Here is a 22,137-nt window from a genome sequence, read left to right on the forward strand (position 1 = left end):
CAAATGAAGCACAGCATCCACTATCCCATATGTTACGGTGTCAAGGCTTCTGTGTGGGACCAAAGCATGGTTACCTGCAAGTTGCTGAGTCTCCATTGCCCTGACACGTAGGGGGACGTGTGAAATCCAGTACGCTGGTAAGCACCAGCAAGGACCATCTTGGATATCTAGGGCAAGAAGATCATCTGCAAAGGAATCCCATGAATACTCTTTTTCAAAGAGAAGCCAGACACTGGAGTGAGGTTCTGCCTCAGTCCATATCCACATTTCCAGCTCTCCTCCCTACCGGGAGAAGGTGCAAATCTGGACTGAGGCCTGAGGTGCTAATACGCTGCAGCTGCAAACTGCTCAGCTGAAATAAAGCAGTGAATCTTTGCTTTCAAGTTCCACTGCATAATTAATTTCTTGTTAGATCTTATCGGTTTACCACCTGTAACTACATTATTACATTCTGAAATGAGGTATCTGTCTAGTTAGCCTTTAAATAGATGGAGTTTAGATGGTAAATATTTTCTAATAGGCTGTGTCTTGAGTTCCCTGCATTCTTCACTTTTACGGCCTTGCATTTCATAGTTTGTTGACCCTTTGGGAGATTCAGCGTCTTCTGTTAACAGCCCACTGAATGGGGAATTGTGGAGGAGCTTTTATGGCCTGGAGCCACTTATTGCATAAGATGTCCAATTCCCAAAGCCAGGTTTATCCCACATGAAATAATTCTCTCAGCTTCAGTGTTGGTGCCAGGACTGTTTGGTTTTGAACAATGAATGTACAAAGAAAGGCTGTGGTTGACAGTCTCCATCAGGCAGTAAATGATGTGGGTCAAATATTGAATATATAACAGACGCTTGGATTTTCATCAATAGGCAGTAGTTTAAAGCTGAAAGTGCTTAAACAGTTAATGGAAAAATGAGGAGAGCAGGGGTGTTTTGTACATAGCTGTTGGGAACCAGCATCGCAAAAGCTGCTGTTTCTTATCCAGATCGGTTATGTTCATAAACATTAGGCTTCGTATTCAAATACTTTCTCTAATTCAAATGGTTAGGCTTGACGTATAATTAAGCAGCGCTGCCCGCTAGAGCAGGACAGTATTCCTTGCTTGACCGACGCCTGCGTTTGGAAATGCAGGGAGCTTCCGTGGAGCGGTGGAGAGGATCCCCCCTCTAAACAGATCCGGGACACGGTGTAGCGCCGTCCCCTGCCGGCCGAGCAGGGATGCTGGGGCAACCTCGCAGTCCCGGGGAGCAGGGAGCAGCCCCGCGGGATTCCGGATCCAGGGCCCGCCCGCAGCATGGGCCATGGGGAGACATGCCCCGCGGGAAATCCTGATCCAAGGTCCCCCCCGCAGCATCCCTAAAACTAGCAGCCCCACTGTGGTCCCAGGACACCGGGATCATCCCGCAGCATCCCTGGGAAGCGGGTCCAGGACCTGGGATCCTGCCGCAGCATCCCTGGAGAGCGGGTCTCGTTCCCGGTTCCCCCCCCCTATCCCCGCAGCCCCCGATCCGGGAGCTTCCCCCTCCCTCCCCCCCCGCCCCCCCCCGCAGATCCGGTCTCGGGATCCTCCCCGCAGCATCCCTGGGAGCAGCCACCGGCGGGAATCCGGACCCGGCGTCCCCGCCGCAGCCCCGGAGAGGGGTACAAGCCCCGGGATTCTCCTGCAGCATCCCTGGGGAGCGCGTCGCCGTTCTCGGGATCCTGCCGTAGCATCCCAGAGTAGCGGGTCCCGGTCTCAGCGTCCCTCCCAGCATCCCTGGGGAGCAGCCTCGGCGGGATCCGGACTCAGGATCCCCTCCGCAGCCCCGGAGAGTGGGTAAAGTCCCTGGATCCTCCCGCAGCATCCTTGGGAGCGGGTGCCGGTTCGCGGGATCCTCCCGCAACACCCGCGGGGAGCCGCCTCGGAGAGGAGGACGGGTCCCAGGGTCTCCCCACAGCATCCCTGGGAGCGGGACCCAGTCTCGGCGGTGTCTCCGCAGCATCCCTGGGGAGCAGCCCCGGCGGGATCTGGACCCAGAGACCCTTCCAGCGGCCCCGGCGAGGGCTGCGGAACAGGGGTCCTTCCCGCAGCATCCCTGGGAGGGGGTCCTGTTCTCCCTCCCGCGGTCCCTCCCGCAGTATCCCCCGGTCCCGTCCCCCCGCCCCCGCCGCGGGTCCCTCCCACAGCATCCCCGGGTCCGGGTCCCCCCCCCGCCCGGTGACGCGCGCGGCGCGGCGGTGTCCGGGGGGCGGCGGGCAGGGGGCGGCGGGCGCTGCGGGCATGGCCTGGCCGTGCATCAGCCGCGTGTGCTGCCTGGCGCGGTTCTGGAGCCAGCTGGACAAGTCGGACCTGTCCGTGCCGCTCACCATCCACAACTACTCGGACATCGAGGAGCCCGAGCCCGGCGCCCGCCCCTCCGCCGCGGAGCCCCGCGAACCTCCGGGCGCCCGCAGGAAGGGCCGCACCGCCGCCGCCGCCGCCGCCGCCGCAGAGCCCTTCTCCGCCGAGACCCAGTACCGGCGCGACTTCCGAGCGTGGCCGCTGCCGCGGAGGGGCTCCTGCCCGGGCCGCGCCGCCTGCGCCCTCCCCGGAGCCCCCGCGCCGCCGCCGCTGCGACCGCGGTGGCAGCAGGACAGCGGGCACACCACCTGCTACCGGTACCGGGGGCGCTGCGGGGCGGGGGGCACAGCACCTGCTACCGGGACCGGGGATCGGGGGACGGGGACATAGAGGGGAGGGGAGGGGGCACAGTGGGGAGGGGGACACAGAGGAGGGGCGGGCAGAGAGAGAGTGTTTGACACCGAGAGACAGGGACACAACCGAGAGGCGGTTCAATGGGACGGACACACACACACACACACAGAGGGGGTGACACCGAGAGACTGGGGGATACACAGAGGGAGACGCAGAGAGTGACATAGAGAGGGAGGGGGGGACGGCCGGGGGGGATGACACACAGAGATAGGGGGTGACACAGAAGAGGGGGAGTTCATAGAGAGACGTGAGGGGGCACAGAGAGGGGGGTGACACCGGTGGGGGCACACACGGCCGAATGGCAGGCACAGCACCTGCTGCAGGGACCGGGGGGGGGCGGACGGGGCATGGGGGGGGGACATAAAGTGGGGGGGGACACCGAGAGAGAGGGAGACATAGTGAGGGGAGGGGGGGCAGAAAAGGGCGGAGACATAGAGAGAGGGAGGGGGACACCGAAAGGGAAGGGGGTGACACTGAGAGAGGAAGGGGGGACATCAAGAGGGGATGGGGGACACACTGAGAGAGAGGGGAGAGGGGACTCTCAGAGAGAGGGGGGGGACCGGGGGGGGGAGGGGATGACACCGAGAGAAGGGGGGACACAGAGAGAAGGGGGGGACACTGAGAGAGAGAGGGACCAGGAGGAGAGGGGGTGACACAGAGAGAGGGGGGTGACACCTGGAGGGGAGGGGGGAGACATCGAGAGAGAGGGGAGGGGGTGACACAGAGAGAGAGGGGGTGACACTGGGGGGCGGGAGGGAGTGACACCGTGGGAGAAGGGGGGGAGGACACACTGAGAAAGGAGGGAGGGTGTGACACCATAAGGGAAGAGGTGACACCGAGTGGAGGGGGGCTGACACCGAGCAAGAGGGAGGCTGACATTGAGAAAGGTGGGGGAATGGCTGGCACCAAAGGGGGAGGCATCTGACACCAAGAAAGAGGGGGTGACGCCGAGAGGGAGGGGGCTGGCACCGAGGGGAGGCTGGGGAGGGGAGGCTGGGCAGACCGAGGCTGGCGCTGCTCTCCCTCCGCTGCTCCTGGAAGCGGTCCCCAGAGCGCAGCGATCTTAGAGGTCCTTTCCAACCTTAATGATTCTATGAAATTGTCACAAACTGCCTTTCCCGAAGAACCTTTATATTAAGTGACTTCTGTTCCCGATGCCTTCTTCTCCCCGACTGCTAAACAGACACCTTTCTGCAAGAAGCAACCAGATGGGAATGCACTGTGATTCAACCTTGTTTCTCTTGTAGGAGCCGAAATCCCCTCTCCTCCCATGATGGATGTCAACTGTGGGAGCATCCACAGTGGGAGGAGAGGGGATTTCGGCTCCTACAAGGCTGCTGTTGAATACTGTACCAGTTTCGTGTTGTTACCAACACAATCCCTCATAATGGTGTTCGGGAGGTTTTAATTCACCCTATTGAGGTGTATAATAGAGTGTTTAATTTTTATTCCAATAGAATCCCAAGTATTTAGTGCACTTGTTATCTATTATGCAGTTAGGAGACATTTTCTCTTCATAGTTTGCCGTTCGTCAAAATTATTTCTCACAGTGCTTTTAAGGCAGAAACACGGGGCTCTGAGAAGGATTACAAGGCGTGCACAGGAGACCATGTTGCTTATCCCACCCCTCCCCACCACTGCAGTTAACGGACGGACTCTGGAAGGAGAACTGCAGTGCTTGAATTTATGCAGTGTTTTATCCTCTGCCACGTCTCACAGGGCAGTCACGGGAGCGAGGATTATTTTTGAAGCAAAGCCCTTTTAAATTTCAAGCAGCATAGGAGTTACTTCAGGGAAACCTGCTAGAAGAAGGCTAGCAATGGGTCATCTTTGAGAGAACGCATCATCTCCGTGCTGTTGTTTGTTGAAGCCTCCCCTGCTTCTTCAGCCTGACCCCAGAAGAAGGTGCTTCATCCTATCCCACAGCGCCACAGCTTCCCTAAAGCTGTTCCAGCGCTCAGCAAAGTCGCTTTCTCACATCTTTCTCCCCTCCAACTTGTCTGTTCTACACAGGGCTCTTTGGCTACTGTCATGAAAGAGCGAGAAGTTTAGAGATTGCACAACAAATTACTCGCTGGGGCGATGCACCAACATGCAAATCAAACACATTTTATGAGAAGTAAGACTAAGTAAAATAGCTGGGGAACTGCTGCGAGGTGAGGATGGGGGGCACACGCCAGGGCAGCCACACCAGGACGGAGTCATCCCCATGAAAACTACTTGAAGGCTTTAGGTACAAACTACTGCAGGCAGGACTGTGGCAAGTCAAACTGCTTTCATCCTATTCCAGTAATTCCCACCGTTCTTTGAATTAGCACCTGGTACAACATCGCAAAATTAAGAAATCCCCCGTATTGCAAAATCAGCAGAAGTCCACAACAGTTTCACAGGCTGCAATATCCTGTTTCTGATTTACAGAATCATAGAATAGTTTGGGTTGGAAGGGACCTCAAAGATCATCCCGTTCCAACCCCCCTGCCATGGGCAGGGACACCTCCCACTGGATCAGGCTGCTCAAAGCCCCATCCAACCTGGCCTGGAACCCCTCCAGGGATGGGGCAGCCACCACTGCTCTGGGGAAAACTGTTCCAGTGTCCTCACCACTCTCGTGGTGAAGAAATTCTTCCTAATATCTAATCTAGATTTAGGTTTGTTGCCTTTTTTTAAGACAGGCTAAGCAGGTCCTTGGCAGAGTTACGCTCGTTTTCAGTTACGCTTAGGCACTGGGTTTGAATGAAGTCCTGCCAAAGCCCCAGGAGCACTCCCCCTGTCTGAGCGGTGTGATCCACAGCACACCCAACTTCTGTCGAGCCAGCACTCACAGCCACAAGGCTGTTTGCGCAAAACCCACTATAGTTCAGTCCTCCTTTCCCCTTACCTTGTTATTTTCCCAAGGCAGCACTGCAGTCTGCAAACTTTATCTCATCTTCAGGTAGTAGGTGGAGCGGCACCGTTGAGGGCAGCAGGGGTAGTGAATCTGAGGACCAGGTTCTGTGTTTGGCGTCAGCTGCGTCTGCTCCAAGAAGAAATGGGTCAATTGAGTCCTGTGTGCTACAGGTGCTTCAGCAGGCTCTGTACCCAGCTGGGTCTGGCAAGTGCCACCAGGCTCTAGCCGTAGGATCAGCCGCTGCTGGCCACGTGGGCTTGCCAGCCGGTTGCCTCCTGCTGCAGTTTGTGACCCTGTCAGGTTTCAGCAGCTGGCTGGTCCTGCCATACTGTGAAAGATGGAAGATCTGGGAAAGGAGGGGAAGGATCAGCTTGAGCAGGAAAGAGCAAGAAAAGTTGGCATAGGTATATGGGTCTACTCCAAGCTTTTAATCATAGAATCACAGAGTAGTTTGGGTTGGAAGGGACATTTGCAGGTCCTCCCAGTCCAACCCCTTGGCAAGTGAGCAGGGACATCTTCACCTGATCAGGTTGCTCAGAGCCCCATCCAACCTGAACCGTGAATGTTTCCAGGGATGGGCAGCCACCACCTCTCTGAGCAGCCTGGGCCGGTGTGTTCACCACCCTCAGCATAAAATATTTCTTCGTAAATACCTAGTCTAAAGCTCTCCTCTTTTAGTTTGAAGCCATTCCCCCTTGTCCTATTGCTACAGGTCCCTTGCTGAAGATGTTTCCCTGTCTTCCTATCAGTCCCCTTTAAGTTTTGTAAAGGCCTGTATAACATCTCAGAGCCTTCTCTTCCCCAAGCTGAACAGCCCCAGCTCTCTCAGCCTCTCTTCACAGGGGAGGTGTTCCAGGCCTTTGATCGGTTTGTAGCCTCCTCTGGACCTTCTCCAACATGGTCCGTGTCTTTCCTGGCAGTGATGGTTATATTGCTTAATTCTGTAAGGTGTTGGTGGGGATTTTTTTTTAGGTTTTGTTGTTTGTTCCTTTTTAATTTGTGATTTTGACTGTGTGGTTCTGCAGCACCCTACTGCGTGTTTCTTTCTGTCGAGCATCCAAGCGTAGCGGTGAGTCCCCTATAACTCTCAACACCGTCTGATACGCTGTTGTGCATCAGTGCACCACTCCAGTGAGATTTCCTTCTGCAAAGTTCTTACTACATCTTTCTCTGCACTCTCTTTAAGCACAGGAGAAAACTCAGCTGCGCACAAAGTGACCTGGCATTTACCAGAATAATATACAACCCACCCCCGGGATCAGTGACTGGGTGGAAACACCAATCCCATTCCTAGTGACTTCTGCTGGGAGTCTTCCTGGGGCTAGAAGAAAGATAAAGGCAGAGGAGGTGTTGGAAGGGTACCTGCACCTCTGAAGAAGCAAAGATATTTTCAGTTTTGAAAGAATAACTCTGTATAAAGGCTAGAAAGGCAGCACAGCTGCCTGCCCTCCAAACTACTGCCCCGCATCTTCGGGGTAGCTCCTGTCCCCAGTTTCTGGCTTTCGGTTGGAGTTCTGCAGGGTCTGAATGAAGTCAAACCCCAAATGGGCAACACGAGGGGAGTGCAGCACAGAGGCGGATCGATACAAGCTGCACTTGAAAGGCTACAATGGGATGTGCTCCAACTGTGAAAAGATCCCAGGGACTGCGGCAGAGGGTTGCGGTGGATCATACCTTACTAATGCTGGAGAAGGTGGAACGAAACTCTAGTGGCCCCCTCTGCACCTTCCTGAGGGTTTGTCCTTTGGGGTCACGGAAGTAGCTTCTCGCTTTCAGCCTTAAATTTGCAGGTGCTGTGTGCTTCTGGCTTCGCACACAATTAATTATAGTACTAGGTCTTGATTGTGTTTAGCAGACATTTTAGAAATAGGGTAAATGCTTTGCTCAGCTCCCTTCTGTAGTGGGTGAGAGAAGCTGGTGCTGTCAGTAGGTATCTCCAGCCAGCTCTGTTCTCTGGATGTCATCTTCTTTCCTTGTTAGAAGGCAACAGAGATGAAGGCACAGCCTCTCTGCCAGGGCTGGTATTGCTGTGAGGAGCAACCTGTTCAAGGCTCAGCTGTACTTCTTGAAGTCAATTCAGACTTCAGTTTCCCCTTTGGGAACCTGCCAGCTTTTGGAAAGCACATTGAATGTGTAAGTGAAGATATTGCATCAGAGCTGTGAGTGGCTGTTTTGCCTCTTCTGCCCCCACCTGTCAGCTCTGCTTGTATTAGCACCTGTGGAAGGAGGAGGATGACGGCAAATTTCTGCGCACATGCACAACCCCAGCCCTGAGCACACCCTAATCTCTGCAGCTGGTGTTTCCACACTGTAGGTATTTTGAGCAGGCATGGGAGTCAAGAGCAGCTGACTTAGAACCATAGAATCGTTGGTTGGAAAAGACCTTTGAGATCATCGAGTTCAACTGTACCTGCCCCACTACTAAACCAGATCCCTGAGCACCTCGTCTACCAGGCTTTTAAACACCTCCAGGGATGGAGACTCCACCACCTGCCTGGGCAGCCTTGCCAGTGCCTGAGAATGCTTTTGGTGAAGACATTTTTTCTGATGTCCAGTCTGAACCTGCCCTGGTGAAACTTGAGACCATTCCCTCTCATCATATCACTTGTTACTTGGGAGAAGAGACCAACGCCACCTTGCTACAACCTCCTTTCAGAGAGCAATAAGGTCTCTCCTTGGCCTCCTCTTCTCCGGACTAAACAACCCCAGGTCCCTCAGCTGCTCCTCCTAACCTGTGTTCTCCAGCCCCTTCCCCAGCTCTGTTCCCTTCTCTGGACGTGCTCCAGTGCCTCAATGTTCTTCTTGTAGTGAGGGGCCCAGAACTGAACGCAGGAAATGAGGTGCAGCCTCACCAATCTTGATCACAGGGGCAGAATCACTTCTCTGGTCTTGTTCAACTTGTTCAGAGGTGGAAGGCACAGCAGTAAAGCCAACCAGACTGGGGCACTTGAGATCAGCAGAGTTCGCTGCTCACCCAGAGTGTGCACTCTTCTTTTGATGAAGAATACACGCATAAAGACCTGGAGTCTTTCAGGAGAAAGGGCCTGATGTGCCGTTGCTGATGATTTTGGGAATAGCAGGGTGGGAAATCCTTCAGCAGGCTGAAGTCCAACTTTCTAAAGCGAGCATTCAGCAGGTGCCATTCGTTGCTCTGTGCCCATGGAGCAGATATCCTCACCACCAGGAGAGGTACTGCAGAAGGAAGGGGAACGGCACTTTGCCCCACACCTTTGGATACAGTCACAGAACGTATTACTTGGATGTCTCTTCTATTCACATTCCTTCAAATAGTGCTTATGCAGGAAAGCAAGGAGAACCGTGGGGACTGCTTCGCATCTCATCTTCAGCTGTGCAGAAGAAGAAGAGAAGAGAGAAAATACCTGCGCTGATGTTTACCAATGTATGGGATCACGGCGCACACCTGACTTGACAGGGTTAATAGTGCTGTGTATGAGGAGCTCCATCCTCGATCCAGCAAGATATTTAAATGCATGCTTATCCTTAATAATAGGAGTAAAGCTTTTATGATCAAGGCTTACGGTTATCTTTACATTCTTAAGTATCTTGCTGCTTGGGGAAATTAATACTGAAGCCCTGATTTTTACGCTATTTAAGAAGTAATCTTGCTTGGTGCAGGCGTTGGGATGGATCCAGAGAGATCCGCTGTGCACTGCATAGCCTTGCTGGGGAAAGGGAGGGCTTGGAGGAGGACAGAGCCGTGGGAGGAGAGAGGGAGGAGGGCTGGAAATAGTGGCTCCAGAGAGGATGTCTATTCTGCAAGGTATACTGCAGAGCTGAAATGGGGAAGATTCAAAGCTGTTGCCTAAATTTAGGAGAAATTTCTTCCATTCAAAATACACCCAGACTTTCATTAGAAGAAAAGGGAAACAATAGGAAGTGGGGTAGTGACAGAAGTCAAGACTCCAAGATCTACCCACAAACCACCATCCACATCACTCCAGTAAGAGAGCAGCAGCTGCCTGTCCTGTCCCACCACTGCAAGTGTTCCTTCCTCAAGGATGTGGCCATGAGCAGAGCAAGGCCCCAAAGCTCGGACTAAGACAACGGTTTGGGGCTTAGGGTTTTTGTTCCTGCCCTTTTGGTCCAGTCTTTTGCTGTTGCTTTTTTTCATGTGAATTACAAGCAGCTCCAAGTAGCCTGACCTTGCTACTGATGAGAGCTGCGATGGGAACCAGGCAGATGTCTTCTGCTTCCTTTCTCTATAATTCCTGTGTGTGGGTCTCTTTACCCCTCTATTGTGTCTTTCCCCTACCTCTCTATTTTTTTCCCCTCCATCAGCCTTTCTTTCCCTACATTTCTGTCCTTGCTGTGCTCTTTGCCTGCAGAGGAGAATGGACACAATCTGCTCCCGTGTCCAAGGCTTGGAAGGGCCTTCAGCATCCCATCAGTGTCTGACATAGCTCAAAGGAGAGGCAGTTTAGTGTCTCCATCATCCAGAAGGGCTCCTGGATTGGTCCATCATGCAGAGCTCGCTGCGTCCATGACTCACAACACTGACCTCGAGGTGTCCCAGCACCCTGATCTGCACAGGTCTTTGTCATAAGCAGGCTCAGCTTGTCCTCTGGGAGAGCACCACTGGCTGCTCTGGGCAAAACAAAACCATCCCAGCTGGAGGGGCAGCTGCATGGCCATGCCAGGAGCATGCAAGAAGCTGCGTCACAAACAGGGAGATGTTCCACACCTTCAGCCCGAATCCCTCGCAAACCAGTCTGGCTTCTGCAATGGGTATTTAGAGTAGTCAATACTTCAAAAAGAAGTAACAGAGACCCCCCAGGCTGCACACACAACGTTCCTCCTGTAGGGAAAACAGGAAGGATGTTTATTATGCTGTTTAGTTCTCAGTGGCATGCTGGGTCTGAGAAGGAAGGGGGCAATGGAAGACTAAATCCAGAGTAGCTCAGGCAGTGTCGCTCGGAGTGACGTTCAGCTATCCAGAATGAGCCTTTTCCTCTGTTTATTACATGAGAGATGGGATTGTAATGCAGTGGCTCAGAATGCCCTTGATAATGAATTGTGTGAAGCAAACCATGACATAAAGATGAGGTACTAAAATGATAACTGTGATGGCACTGGCAGTGTGCTACGGGGCAAAGGGATGCTGTAAATGCTGAAGGTAAATCTGGCTGGAAATGGCATGCCCAACAGAAATGCTCTCCATCTTGGTGAAATTAAAAAGCTTTCTAGGTTAGATTTTCACTAGTTCCATGAAATAAAAAAATTGCAGGCAACTTTCTCTGCAAGGCCAGAAAACATTTGTGGAGCACATGGAACAAGGGAAGAGCTGGAGGTAGCACGTGGGCCGGCAGCCATGTGGCTTGCAGCATCCAGCAGCTTGAGCTGCAGACGCAGTACACTGTGTTTGGAAGGAGCAGCAGGACCAGTCCTAGATCCACCGTTCCCAAATCATGCCTTGAAGGCTGTGAGAGGCCACACGGTGAATCATGGTGGAGCATCCTCCTGCCTAGGCTGTTGGACAGCCCTGTTACTGCAGTCTTGCTCACCCGGGAAGGGGGATGGAACGCAACCACCAGCTCACGGAAAGAGCTCCCTTCTTGGTTTGGGCCCCTCACTGCAAAAAGGATGTTGGGGTTGTTTAGCCTAGAGAAAAGGAGGCTGAGGAGAGACCTCAACACTGTCTAGAACTCCACAAAAAAGATGCTTGACATCTTAAACTAAGTAATATTAAAAATAGATCCTTCCTCTTCCCAGGCTCCCAGTAGCTCATGCACTTTGATTCCACTAGACCCGAAGACTGATTTCAATCTAGTCAAGTCACCAGATTGTTTTTTGGGCCGAATCTTGGCTCTACAGCTGGAGATGGGTGCATGTGTCCAGCGAACTGAAAGGCCGGGCAAATTTAGTTAGCTGTGCTTCCTGGACCAAGGTTCTAATTTTCATTTCTTGTTTTATTTCAAGTACCCCAGCTCCCAGAGGAGACACGTTGCCTCTGTTTTGCCCAGCCATTCCGTGTGGCTCAGAGTTCTAGTTTCCCCAAGGGAGAACTCCCAATTCCAAACAAGAAATCCTGCTGTGGGTCTGAGCAGTGACTGTGTCCATCCTCCCATTCCGGTTTGCATGGATGAAGGCAGAGTGTTTCCTCGTTGAATACAGGTGCCATGAAAATAGTTTTGGCTATGCAGGCTGAGACAAGAGCGTCTTGGATTCCAGCCAAAACGAGGGTCCTGTGATCCAAAAGGGCTGTGTTTGGGGGTCTGCCAAATCAGCAAATGATCAGACAGAGCTGGCTGCAGAGACAGACAGCAGTCATTCATCGAAAGCTGGGGACACGCTCCGTCACAGCGTAATGCAGCGGGGAGACCAGCCGGCAAGAGGGGGAATGGTTAGGAATCAATGCCACCAGCATCCTTGAGGCGATTTGGAAAATGCTGGGACCTAATTGATAGCTTTGTACCACATCGCTGATATTTTGCCCAGTAGAGTAGTTTTGTAATTTTGTCTCCTCCCTCTGGCTGTGCAGGAGAGCAGAGCTCAGTTTTAACTCAGCGTTCACATGTGTCTAAGATTTCCTGCTGGAAGGTTGACTTCTTGGGGCACTGCTTGGCCAAAATCATCTTTCTGCAAAGGTCCTTCCTTATCCTGAGCTGCTAAAGCTGCAGGACCTGCACCAGGAGAGCTGTGCGGGCACTTCCCTGCTGCCTGAGCAAGCTTGAGCAGAGAGGGCAGAATAGAGCAGCTTAGAAAAGCGAGAGTAAATTGATTATAAACAACATTTGCAGTGCACGCGGACAGGGGCCTGGGTTTGCTTTCTGACAGTAGGAAGTTTTTTCGATAGAGCAATCTCCATTACTGAGTGGATTTAAGAACTCACTGCACCTTCACTTCAAGCTGACAAACTGCTGACAGCCTGTTGCCCTGTGCCTGTACCCACACTCATCCTCCCCAACAGGAGGCTGGTGCTGGCAGGTAACTTGGCTGAGAAACACTTACTTAATTATTTGGAATTAATTTTGTTAATGTGTTGTTTTTTCACTGGCTTAGATACAGTCCAAGGTTGTGACCTGTGCCTACAAACAATAAAAGAGACAGATTTTTGAGGCTGAGTCTGTGGTTAGAAGCCAAACACAAAGCAAGCTGTGGCTATTTTGTTACCAAAAGGACTTTGATAGGAGAAGGATCAAGACCAAACTACACTCAATAGCTGGGAATGTGCGCTTGAGCATACAATGTGCGCTCACAGCCCAGAAACCAACCGTGTCCTGGGCTGCATCCAAAGCAGCGTGGCCAGCAGGGAGAGAGGGGATTCTGCCCCTCTGTTCCTCTCTTGGGAGACCTCATCTGGCATACTGTGTCCAGTTCTGGAATCCTCAACGTAAGAAGGAGATGGAGCTGTTGGAATGGGTCCAGAGGAGGCTACAAGGATGATCTGAGGGCTGGAGCACCTCCCGTACGAGGACAGGCTGAGAGAGTTGGGGTTGTTCAGCCTGGAGAAGAGAAGGCTCTGAGGAGACCTTAGAGTGACCTTCCAGGACCTGAAGGGGCTACAGGAAAGCTGGGGAGGGGCTGTTCATAAAGTCTCTGGTGATAGGATGAGGGGGAATGGGTACAAACTGGAAAGGGGCAGATTTAGACTGGACATTAGGAAGAATTTCTTCATTATTAGAGTGGTGAGGCTCTGGCCCAGGTTGCCCAGGGAAGCTGTGGCTGCCCCATCCCTGGAGGTGTTCCAGGCCAGGTTGGATGGGCCTTGGGCAGCCTGATCCAGTGGGAGGTGTCCCTGCCCATGGCAGGGGGTTGGAACTGGATGATCCTTAAGGTCCCTTCCAACCCTTAGTTTTCTATGATTCTATGATTCTAAAGTAATGCTCCACACTTAGACACTTTAAATAAGACTGTAAAAGAAGAATTTGCAGCCATTATTAAAATAGCAACTAGCATGCTTGGGAAAAATGACAATCAGAAAGGCTGTGATCAAAGCTAAGCTCAGCACACTAAAATACAGCCTGTTCCCCCTAGCCTGGACATGGCTTAGGGCTTGGTGTTGCCCCTGTATCCCTGCGTAAGCACCTAGTAAAATGCAGTTATTATTTATGCTGGGGTCTGAACATAAAATCATCACGTGTTGGTTAATCACCTCTCCCTTTGCTCCTGACGCTGCTTGAATTGGTTGCCAGAGATACGTACACAAACAGAGCAGATTTTTGTCTTCAGTGAGCAAAGAAGGCCGCTCAGTTGGCGGCTGCTGCAGCATCAGCGGGCATTAGTGAGGCCTGTTTGTGAGAAGAGCTATAGAGAAGCCAAGGACAGACCCTCGCGCTGTTCTCCAGCGCTCTCAAAACATGCTCAGCCCCTTTCTCAGTGCACTCGCTGTACCCATTTCTCAGATGTCACTGGAATAAGTCCAAGATGCCTCAGACGTCATCATGCAGAGTCAAAACACTCACCCCCATCTGAAGGAGATCCCCAGCTGAGATGGTGACTCCATCTGGCTGCATTTCAGACAAATGTGCCCACTGTCAAGAGAGCTAGAGCCGAGCAAGGTCCCTCCACGCACATGAGAGCTGGGCACTTGCAGCCCCAGACCTCGGTGGTTTACATTGGCAGCAGTCGACGATATCAAGCAAAGAGGCGCTCTGATCTTTTCTTATCCCAGAGGAATGCACCTCCAGGCGAGAGCGTATTTTGCCAGGAATAGAAGTACAGATAAGCCAGTTAGCCCAGTCTATGCCCCATTGCATCTCTTGGCCTGGGTTTTCCGAGAGAGGCAGCCTCTAGACTCAATTCTTTACTTTTCAGTATGCCTTAGTTCGTTCTCACGAGCTGACTGTAACCAGCCTCGCCTTCTGGCTTTGCAAACACTCTGAACAGAAGCACCCTGTGAGTATGTTGTGTTTAATGGGTTCTTCTGTCTTGATGATCTCATTTCAGGCAAGAATATCGCCCATGGACTGGAGCAAAACCATCCAAGCCTATAAAGACAAAGCAAGGCTTCATTATCCCAGAAGACCATTTTGTTCAAGAGACAAGCTACAAGGCAGATTTTAAGGTAATTAACACTTTTTTAAAACCCCAGAGTCAGTGTAAAGCCCAAAGGCATCGTGTGTTATTGGTGGGGTGCCTGTAGAGTTGAGCCGTGTCATCATTGACAGCTCTTTCATCACTGCCCGCAGGTTACATGGCCATCCCTTGCTTTCAGAGAGATATGCTAGACAGTGTCATACTGTAACTTATCATTATTCCATTTAAAGTGCATGACAGTCAGGAAGATCAAGATTTCCGATTCCCTCAGCTGGATACCTTTTGTACAAGTGTATGTCATTCTCTTGTTCTGCATAAGGCGCATTTCATAGAATCATAGAATCACCAGGTTGGAAAAGACCTCTTGGATCATCGAGTCCAACCACTAAACCATGTCCCTGAGCAGTCAGAGCAGTCGTAGCGTTAGGGCTGCAGTGTGACATTCAGCCTCTGGTGCTAACATCGACCACGGACACAGGCATTCTCCTGGGGGCGTTTGCAGATCGCTGCCTAAGGACCAGCACCCAGACAGGACAGAATCCCCGGGGCTGTAAGGGCAGAAGCTGCACCCGCTGCCGGCACCGAGGCAGAGACAGCTCTGGAGCAGCCAAGCCGTGCAGCTCGTGGGGTGCTGAGACTTTCTCGGGGCTTTCCTGAGAGTTCCTACAACCCTCTACACCAGCAGAAGGATCATTTTCTTGTTGGCAAAATACATCTAAGGATTATTGAAAATCCCACGAGGAAATGTTTTCTCTGTACTCAGTGTTATGCCTGACAGGGCCCCCCCACACACAACCTGTCCCCATGAACCCAGTGAGGTGCTGGTTTAGCTGCTTTTTGCGTTAGACCACGGAAGGGAACAGCACTTTGCAATCAACCACAAAAGCTGTTCACAGGCTGTCCCGAGGGACTCGGAAAGCAGAGACGGGGCCAGGGCTGGATTCCCCAGCCACAGCGGCTGCGCCTTCAGAGGTAATAGCAGCTACTCCAGGGCCACACGCAAAAGTAAATCTTTGCCTTGGAGGAGAAGAGGAAGAAGTGTTTAATCAGCAGACAGCCGAGTGCCTCCTCCACAGAGGATTGCCGGCACGCTGCTGCCACAAGGCACACGAGAGGTATCTCCAGCTCCAGCAAAAGTGGGACAGTGGCCTCAGGCAAAACAGAATTTGCAAACCTCACCAAAGCTTCCTTCTTGCTCGGAATAGTTCAGGCTGCTTCCTGAGGTGCAGCAGTGAGGACAGAGGGCATTGAACTATTAAACCTTGCATTTTGACCCTTCTGTTTAATCTTCCTATTTGGCAAATAGGACGCAAAGGAGAGGGTCCTAGGTGAAACCCTCAGAGGCCCCTATCCCAGAAAGGGAAGACTGGAATCCCAGACACAAAACACTCCGCCAAGGACACGACACTCTGGGCCATGTAAGGGAAGGTCCCATTTCCTGGAGCCCTGGGGGACCCCCACGGCCTCTCCGCAGACAGCATGGGGAAAGTGTACTCTGGATTAGAGATGGTGCCAGGGAGCCACCAGTTCAAACAGAAATCAGACTCTCCCTGGTTTACACTTGGCCATTGGACTTTCCCTCTTGCCTGAAGTGCATGGCTTTGGTGGATACATGGGAGTCAGGTTGGCATTGTGTGGTAACAGCGGCCACGTGGGGCTCAGCCTGCTGGTTCTCCCCAGTGCTGAGCTGTGTGTGACCTTCCTCTTGTGCCTTAGCACATCAGATGTATCTCCAGAGGAATGGAAACATCAGAACAATGCAACAACAACCACCAGATCAATAACTTTCCATATGCTCTTTTTGCCCGTGGTCTCACTCTTCTTTCTCCACTCAGAATACTCAGCATCCAGCAAAGCTTTCCACTTGTTCATGTTTTATGGCCAGATTTGCCCAGAGCCCTGGGTTGGATGCACAACTAGGGCCAGTCCCATTGCAAACCCTTTGGGGTTTAAGCATTAGGGAAGACACAAAGCATCCAGGTGCCCTTCATGCTTCAGTACAACCACAGCAGCTGCACAGCGTGTGAAATTCTGACTCCACTGACATCAGAAAGAGCAACCTCTGCCATCTCTGCTTTCCTGCAGGCCTGAGGACTTTTAATCCTCATCGAAGTCCTTCACTTTCACAGCCTGGCATGGCCAGTAACCAATTTTTCTCCTTCGGGTACTACTGGTCTGTGATTCTGTTCACAGCACATGTAGCTTGTGGGCCCATAAAGCAGGTTAATGACCAGGCACACACTGCTGTAATTCATCTCCCTGAAATCCAGCACCACTCCAGCAGTGAATTGGTTCTGATGTTTGCAGAGGCTGTGCTGGTGGGCTCGTTATCCTGCAGAGGTTGGCTCCTGCCAAGGCCTCCCATCACACCACACCCCTCAAGGTCCAAGCGCTGGGTTCCATCAAAGCCCCTCCTCGGTAGCACAGCGTCGCCCTCATCCTCGAATCCTCCTGTGTGCTGAGGCCAGGCTCAGCAGCACCCAGCCAAGAGGTAGTGGCACATCACGGGAGAGCGGAGAGGTGGTCCCAGAGCTCCAGACCCCTAGAACTCTGCGGACAGTTGCACCCTGAGTCGCACTAACGTTTCTCTCCCCGCTTACCCCACTAGATCCCAGAGGTGAAGACCAGGTTCTCCCCCAACCCTTCTGCTGTTTTCCAGGCGCCGTCACGGATCCTCAACGTGTGAACCTGGACTCTCCTCACACCCAGGCAGCTTAAACGTGGCGTTTCGGTTCAGATGTATCACTATGCAATTTTCATGAGGAGAGTTAAGATCAAAGAACTGGTGTTATCAAAAGCAGCTCCAGTGATTAATGATACACACGCATATTTTCTGTTAACACAACAACCCCCACAATGCTTGGTTCAAAGCTGGCAAAACACGCTGTGGGGAGTGACCTAGTTTCTCACAGGAGCAGGTTCATCTCTGTGCCAGCTGGCATCACGTTAGGAGATTGACTTTGGGCAGCATTGCAGGCAACATCCCTACGCTTAACTGCAGCGGGTGGGAGGGGAACAATCGCAAGCGGGATGGATAATTAAAACCAAAAAGAGTCTTATTTAAATAGCAGCACCCTCTAAGTAGGCCACCGAAAGGCAGGGAAGAGTCTGGCTGACTCCTGAGCATCTCTGGGGGCTTTGGAAATAGGACCTCAAATGGCGTCACCAGAAACCATAGCGTCAGCGGGGCTGGCCTGAGCTTCTAGGGTTGTTTTAGAGGCTTGAGGAAGCCAACAGCATGGAACTCCGAAATGAATGTGGCACATGCAGTGTCTTGGGGATTTGAGGCTGGAAAGCTGGTTGTTTCCCACATTGGTGGGCTGAGGCAGGAGTGAGAGGGGGCTGAGCTTGGGGAAACAGCCCTGACAGCAACACACCAGTCTGGTTTGAGAGGGAGTGCGTGGACGGAGTCAGCTGGGCTCCCAAGAGCCTCCGGGGGGGATCTAAGATGTACTCGTGTCATTTGTATAGCTGCTAGGAGAAGTGTAAATATTGTATATGGATTTTACCTAAAGCAACTTGGGGTCCTTTAATGAAAAGGACATGCTTATACTTTTAATAAATGTTAACTCTTTGCATATGCAAGGTGACAAATATTGCCTTGAAATTCCTCAATTATTGCCTGTATATTGGTAATGCTCATGCAGCAAATGTTATTTAGAAATTCTTCTTAAAGAAAAATGTAACGTAGAATGTAAAACATCCTTCATTTTTAAGACAGGCCATTCTAAGTCATTGTTCTGAAGCTGATTTTTTTAGATTGGTGCGCATTTCATTTTTGCTGGGGTACACGTGTTTTAAGAAATCATTTTTTAGTCTTTGTCCATCGAGACTGCAGTAGGTTTACAGTTTCTGTCTCAACGACTTATGCAATATAATTAGTCTGCTGCTTATTTCATGATTTTACTCATTATTTTGGGGGAAAAAAAAAAAAAGAAAAAAATTTTCTTCATGTGTTTCAGCAAACTACAAACGTATGTGTTGCTGATAACTCCTGTAAGCACAATTTTTGAACTCTTGGCATGCGGATTGCAACAAGACATTGCCAAACGCAACCACAAGAGTGGGTAACATCTGCAATGAGCTGCAAGGGTTTGGGACAAGGGGTGGCACTTCCCACATTCATCACAGAATGGTTGGGTTGAAATAGACCTCAAAGCCTATCCAGTTCCACCCTCTGCCATGGGCAGAGGCACCTCCCACTGGATGAAGAGATCGTAAGGTCCATCCAACCTGGCCTTGCACCCCTCCAGGGATGGGGCAGCCTGGGCTGGGGCCTCACCACCCTCACAGCAAAACATTTCTTCCTAAGATCTGGTCTAACCTCTCCTCTTTTAGTAGAAAACCATCATCCCTTGTCCTATTGCTACAGGCCCTGCTAAAAAGCTTTTCCCCATCTTTCTGCTCAGCCCCCTTTAAATATTGACAGGCTGCAATAAGGCCTCCTCAGAGTCTTCTCCAAGTTGAACAACTCCAACTTTCTCAGCCTCTTTTCATCCTTGGACCCAGAGGAATCTACTTTAAAACCAGGGCTTGCCAAAACAACTTTTCAGGAGATTCATTTTTCAGGAAATTCACATGAAACATTCAAAACTGTATCGGAGGTTTTTGCATGTTCGATGTTTCTAAGAATTCAATCTGCTTGTTTAATCTCTTTCTAATGTTTTTAAAAGTTTTGTTCAAACAACTTAAGTTCATGTCAATCCTGGACTTTATTAACAGAAAAAAAAAAAAAGTAAAACAGAAAAAGCAAAAAGGATAAATTGTCTATTCAGTTTCTCTTCTTGACTTACTGTATTTCTTAAAAAAAAAATAATCAACCCAGTTATAAGCACTCTGGTGATATAATGAGCTTGTATTTTACCAAATGGACTGGATTTAATTTAATAAATTAAAATGTATTTTGGCTATTGTTTCTTTCCCAGTTGTTTTTGTGGTAAAACATAACCCTTGGGCATCCAGCCTTGCAGGATGCTTTATCGCCGCCCTTCTCTCTCGCATGCACGGGATGGCAAAGCGCACAGGACACCGAGCCAGGTGCCAGGGAGACTCCTGACTGCCTTCACAGGCACCTGCAGCCACTTCCCTACTCCTCCATCTCCTCTGCGGGCACAGACCCCCGCAGGAACGCTTCCCAGGGCCCATTTCAAGCTGTTTGCCCGACTGCTGACTTGAAAGGGACAACTGCCTTCCAAAGGAAAGCTGCTGCTATGCAGAATTCTCCATCACTCGGGGGATTTTTTCCCAGTCATTTTCAAAGGGAAAGTAAACCGTTCAGCGAGCAGCACGAAGAGGAAAAGGGGATTAAATATACCACTCGCTCCATTCACTGTTGGACACGCGGATGCTGCAGCTGCTCTGATGCAGACCCTCAAGGTCCCATCTCAACACGGCTCTGGGACAACTCTCCATGGCCAACTCTCCCCAGGACATCTCCGGGGGAAGCCCCAGCCCCTATCCCTCCCCATGTGGAGAGTTGGCAGTGCAGTTGTCCTTTTCTCTTTGGTTATGTCCAGTGTGTCTTGTTCACAGGAAGGGACGAGCAGCTTGCACTTCACCTCAGTTCCACACTGCCATCTTCCACAGATGGGCACTGTGATTTGGATTTGAAGTCCATCACTTTACAGCGTCACCCAAGAACATTTTAGTGAGCAAAGGTGCCAAAGGTCCAACTGGTTTCCCCAGACAGTGCGATGCCAGGGCTTTCAGCTGTGCCGCAGCAGACTTCCAGGAGAAAGCCAAAAAGTTCATCATCTGCTACCTGGCTCCAACCAGGAGAAGGGATAAGTGGAAGGAAACCACAGCAGCTACTTGCAGCTGTAAGGGACAGGGCGATGCAGCGGCTGCCGACACCTGCCACACACCTGATTTTGGGCAGAAAGTGCCTTCCTCAGCCAAATTGTAAGGTAACACACACCAATTTCCTCCCAAGAGGGTGAATCGGCACAGGCTTTGCAGGCTCCAGGGAGTCACGATGCCAGGACTGCTTCCAACGCTGCTCACACAGGAGTAGTTGTCTTCCCAATTGCTCTGGGTTCCTTCCAACTCCCATCAAGGCTTTCCAACTGTGAATCACACTGCAAACAAGGACTATAAGGCACACAAAGTCCTTTAAAAGGAAGATTTTACACCTGAAACATTATAATTCATTACCTATAAGGTGACTCTGAGGGTTCTTGTTCCATTCCATCTTGCTGACACCGGGCCTGTTGGGATGCTGAGCACGAGTTTTGTGCTGTTGCATCCACTGTGCCAGTGAGCTGTGACCCCCCCATCCCCACACTTCCACATGCTCAGGGGGAGCTCTGGTGTGGGAAATACTCCATTACTCAGGACAGTTCTCTACCTAAACCTGAAAAGCTCCAGTGCTTCCCTGGGCAGCCCGGGGCGAGGGCTTGACAAACCTTTCAGTGAAGAATTTTTTCCTGAATATCCAATCTAAACCTCTCCTGGCACAACTTGAGAACATTTCTTCTTGTTTTATCACTTGTTACCTGGGAGAAGAGCCCAGCACCCACCACACTACAACCTCCTGTCAGGGAGCTGCAGAGCAACGTCCCCCTTCAGCCTCCTCCAAACTAAACAGCCCCAGGCCCCTCAGCTGCTCCCACAATCCCTGTTCTCCAGCCCCTGCCTCAGCTCCGTTCCCCTTCTCTGGACGTGCTCCAGTCCCTCCATGTCCTTCTTGCAGTGAGGGGCCCAAAACTGAACCCAGGCTTTGAGGCGTGGCCTCACCAGTGCCCAGTACAGGAGGACAACCTGCTCCTGTTGGCCACACCACGGCTAATCCAAGCCATGATGCTGTTGGCCTTCTTGGCCACCTGGGCCACTGCTGGCTCTTGTTCAGCTGCTATTGACCAGCAACCTCGGGTCCTTTTCCTCAGGACAGCTTTTTCAGCCACTCTTCTCCAAGCCTGAAGCATCACAACTGATTCACCTGCTTGCATAAACTGCAGAGTTCTCTTTGCACGGCCCTAATTTCTTGGAAGAATGAACAACCAGATCACTACCACTTCTCTGTGTCTCTGCCACTGCAGTAACATACGATCCTGAGGACCAGCCGGGTTTACAACCAACAAATGAATGTTGATGTCATGTAGCCCAGAGAGGCCATGTTTGCTTTCAGGGCTGAGGTGGCACAGAAGGGATGGACAATCCCTCTTATTTCCTGTAGCACGGGCTTTGGTGACACACACACAGTGCGTGCTCCTGCGCCAGCTCGGTGTGCAGGTAGCTTCATTTCTGAAGCTTCCGATTTACAGATCATCCAGTCCAACCCCTGGCAACGAGCAGAGACACCTTCAACTCCATCAGGTTGCTCAGAGCCCCATCCAACCTAACCTTGAAAATTCCCAGGGATAGGGCATCCACCTCTGGGCAACCTGGACCACTGTTTCTCCACCCTCAGCATAAAAAATGTCTTCCTAATACCTAGTCTAAACCTCTCTTGCTTTAGTTTAAAATCATCACCCTTGAACTCATATCTGAGGAAAGAATGGGGCAGGGGGAAAGGTGTTTTCTTTAT

At 51.4% G+C, this 22,137-nt stretch overlaps 1 protein-coding gene across 2 annotated transcripts; it reads left to right on the forward strand.

Moving 5' to 3' along the window:
• Positions 1-1,837: 1,837 nt before the first annotated feature.
• Positions 1,838-19,531, forward strand: MAP6D1 (MAP6 domain containing 1). Of its 2 annotated transcripts, none has more exons than XM_054074763.1 (3): positions 1,838-2,631; positions 14,523-14,640; positions 17,272-19,531. In XM_054074763.1, exons 1-3 carry the CDS (start codon positions 2,255-2,257, stop codon positions 17,296-17,298), a joined length of 522 nt encoding a protein of 173 aa, XP_053930738.1. In that variant the 5' UTR covers positions 1,838-2,254; the 3' UTR covers positions 17,299-19,531. The 2 variants fall into 2 exon arrangements, with proteins under 2 accessions (XP_053930738.1, XP_053930737.1); XM_054074762.1 differs by having other exon boundaries at positions 2,163-2,631; positions 17,221-19,529.
• The last annotated feature ends 2,606 nt before the right edge of the window (positions 19,532-22,137 follow it).

Source organism: Cuculus canorus, chromosome 9 (assembly GCF_017976375.1).
Source record: "Cuculus canorus isolate bCucCan1 chromosome 9, bCucCan1.pri, whole genome shotgun sequence".
Lineage (NCBI taxonomy): Eukaryota > Metazoa > Chordata > Aves > Cuculiformes > Cuculidae > Cuculus > Cuculus canorus.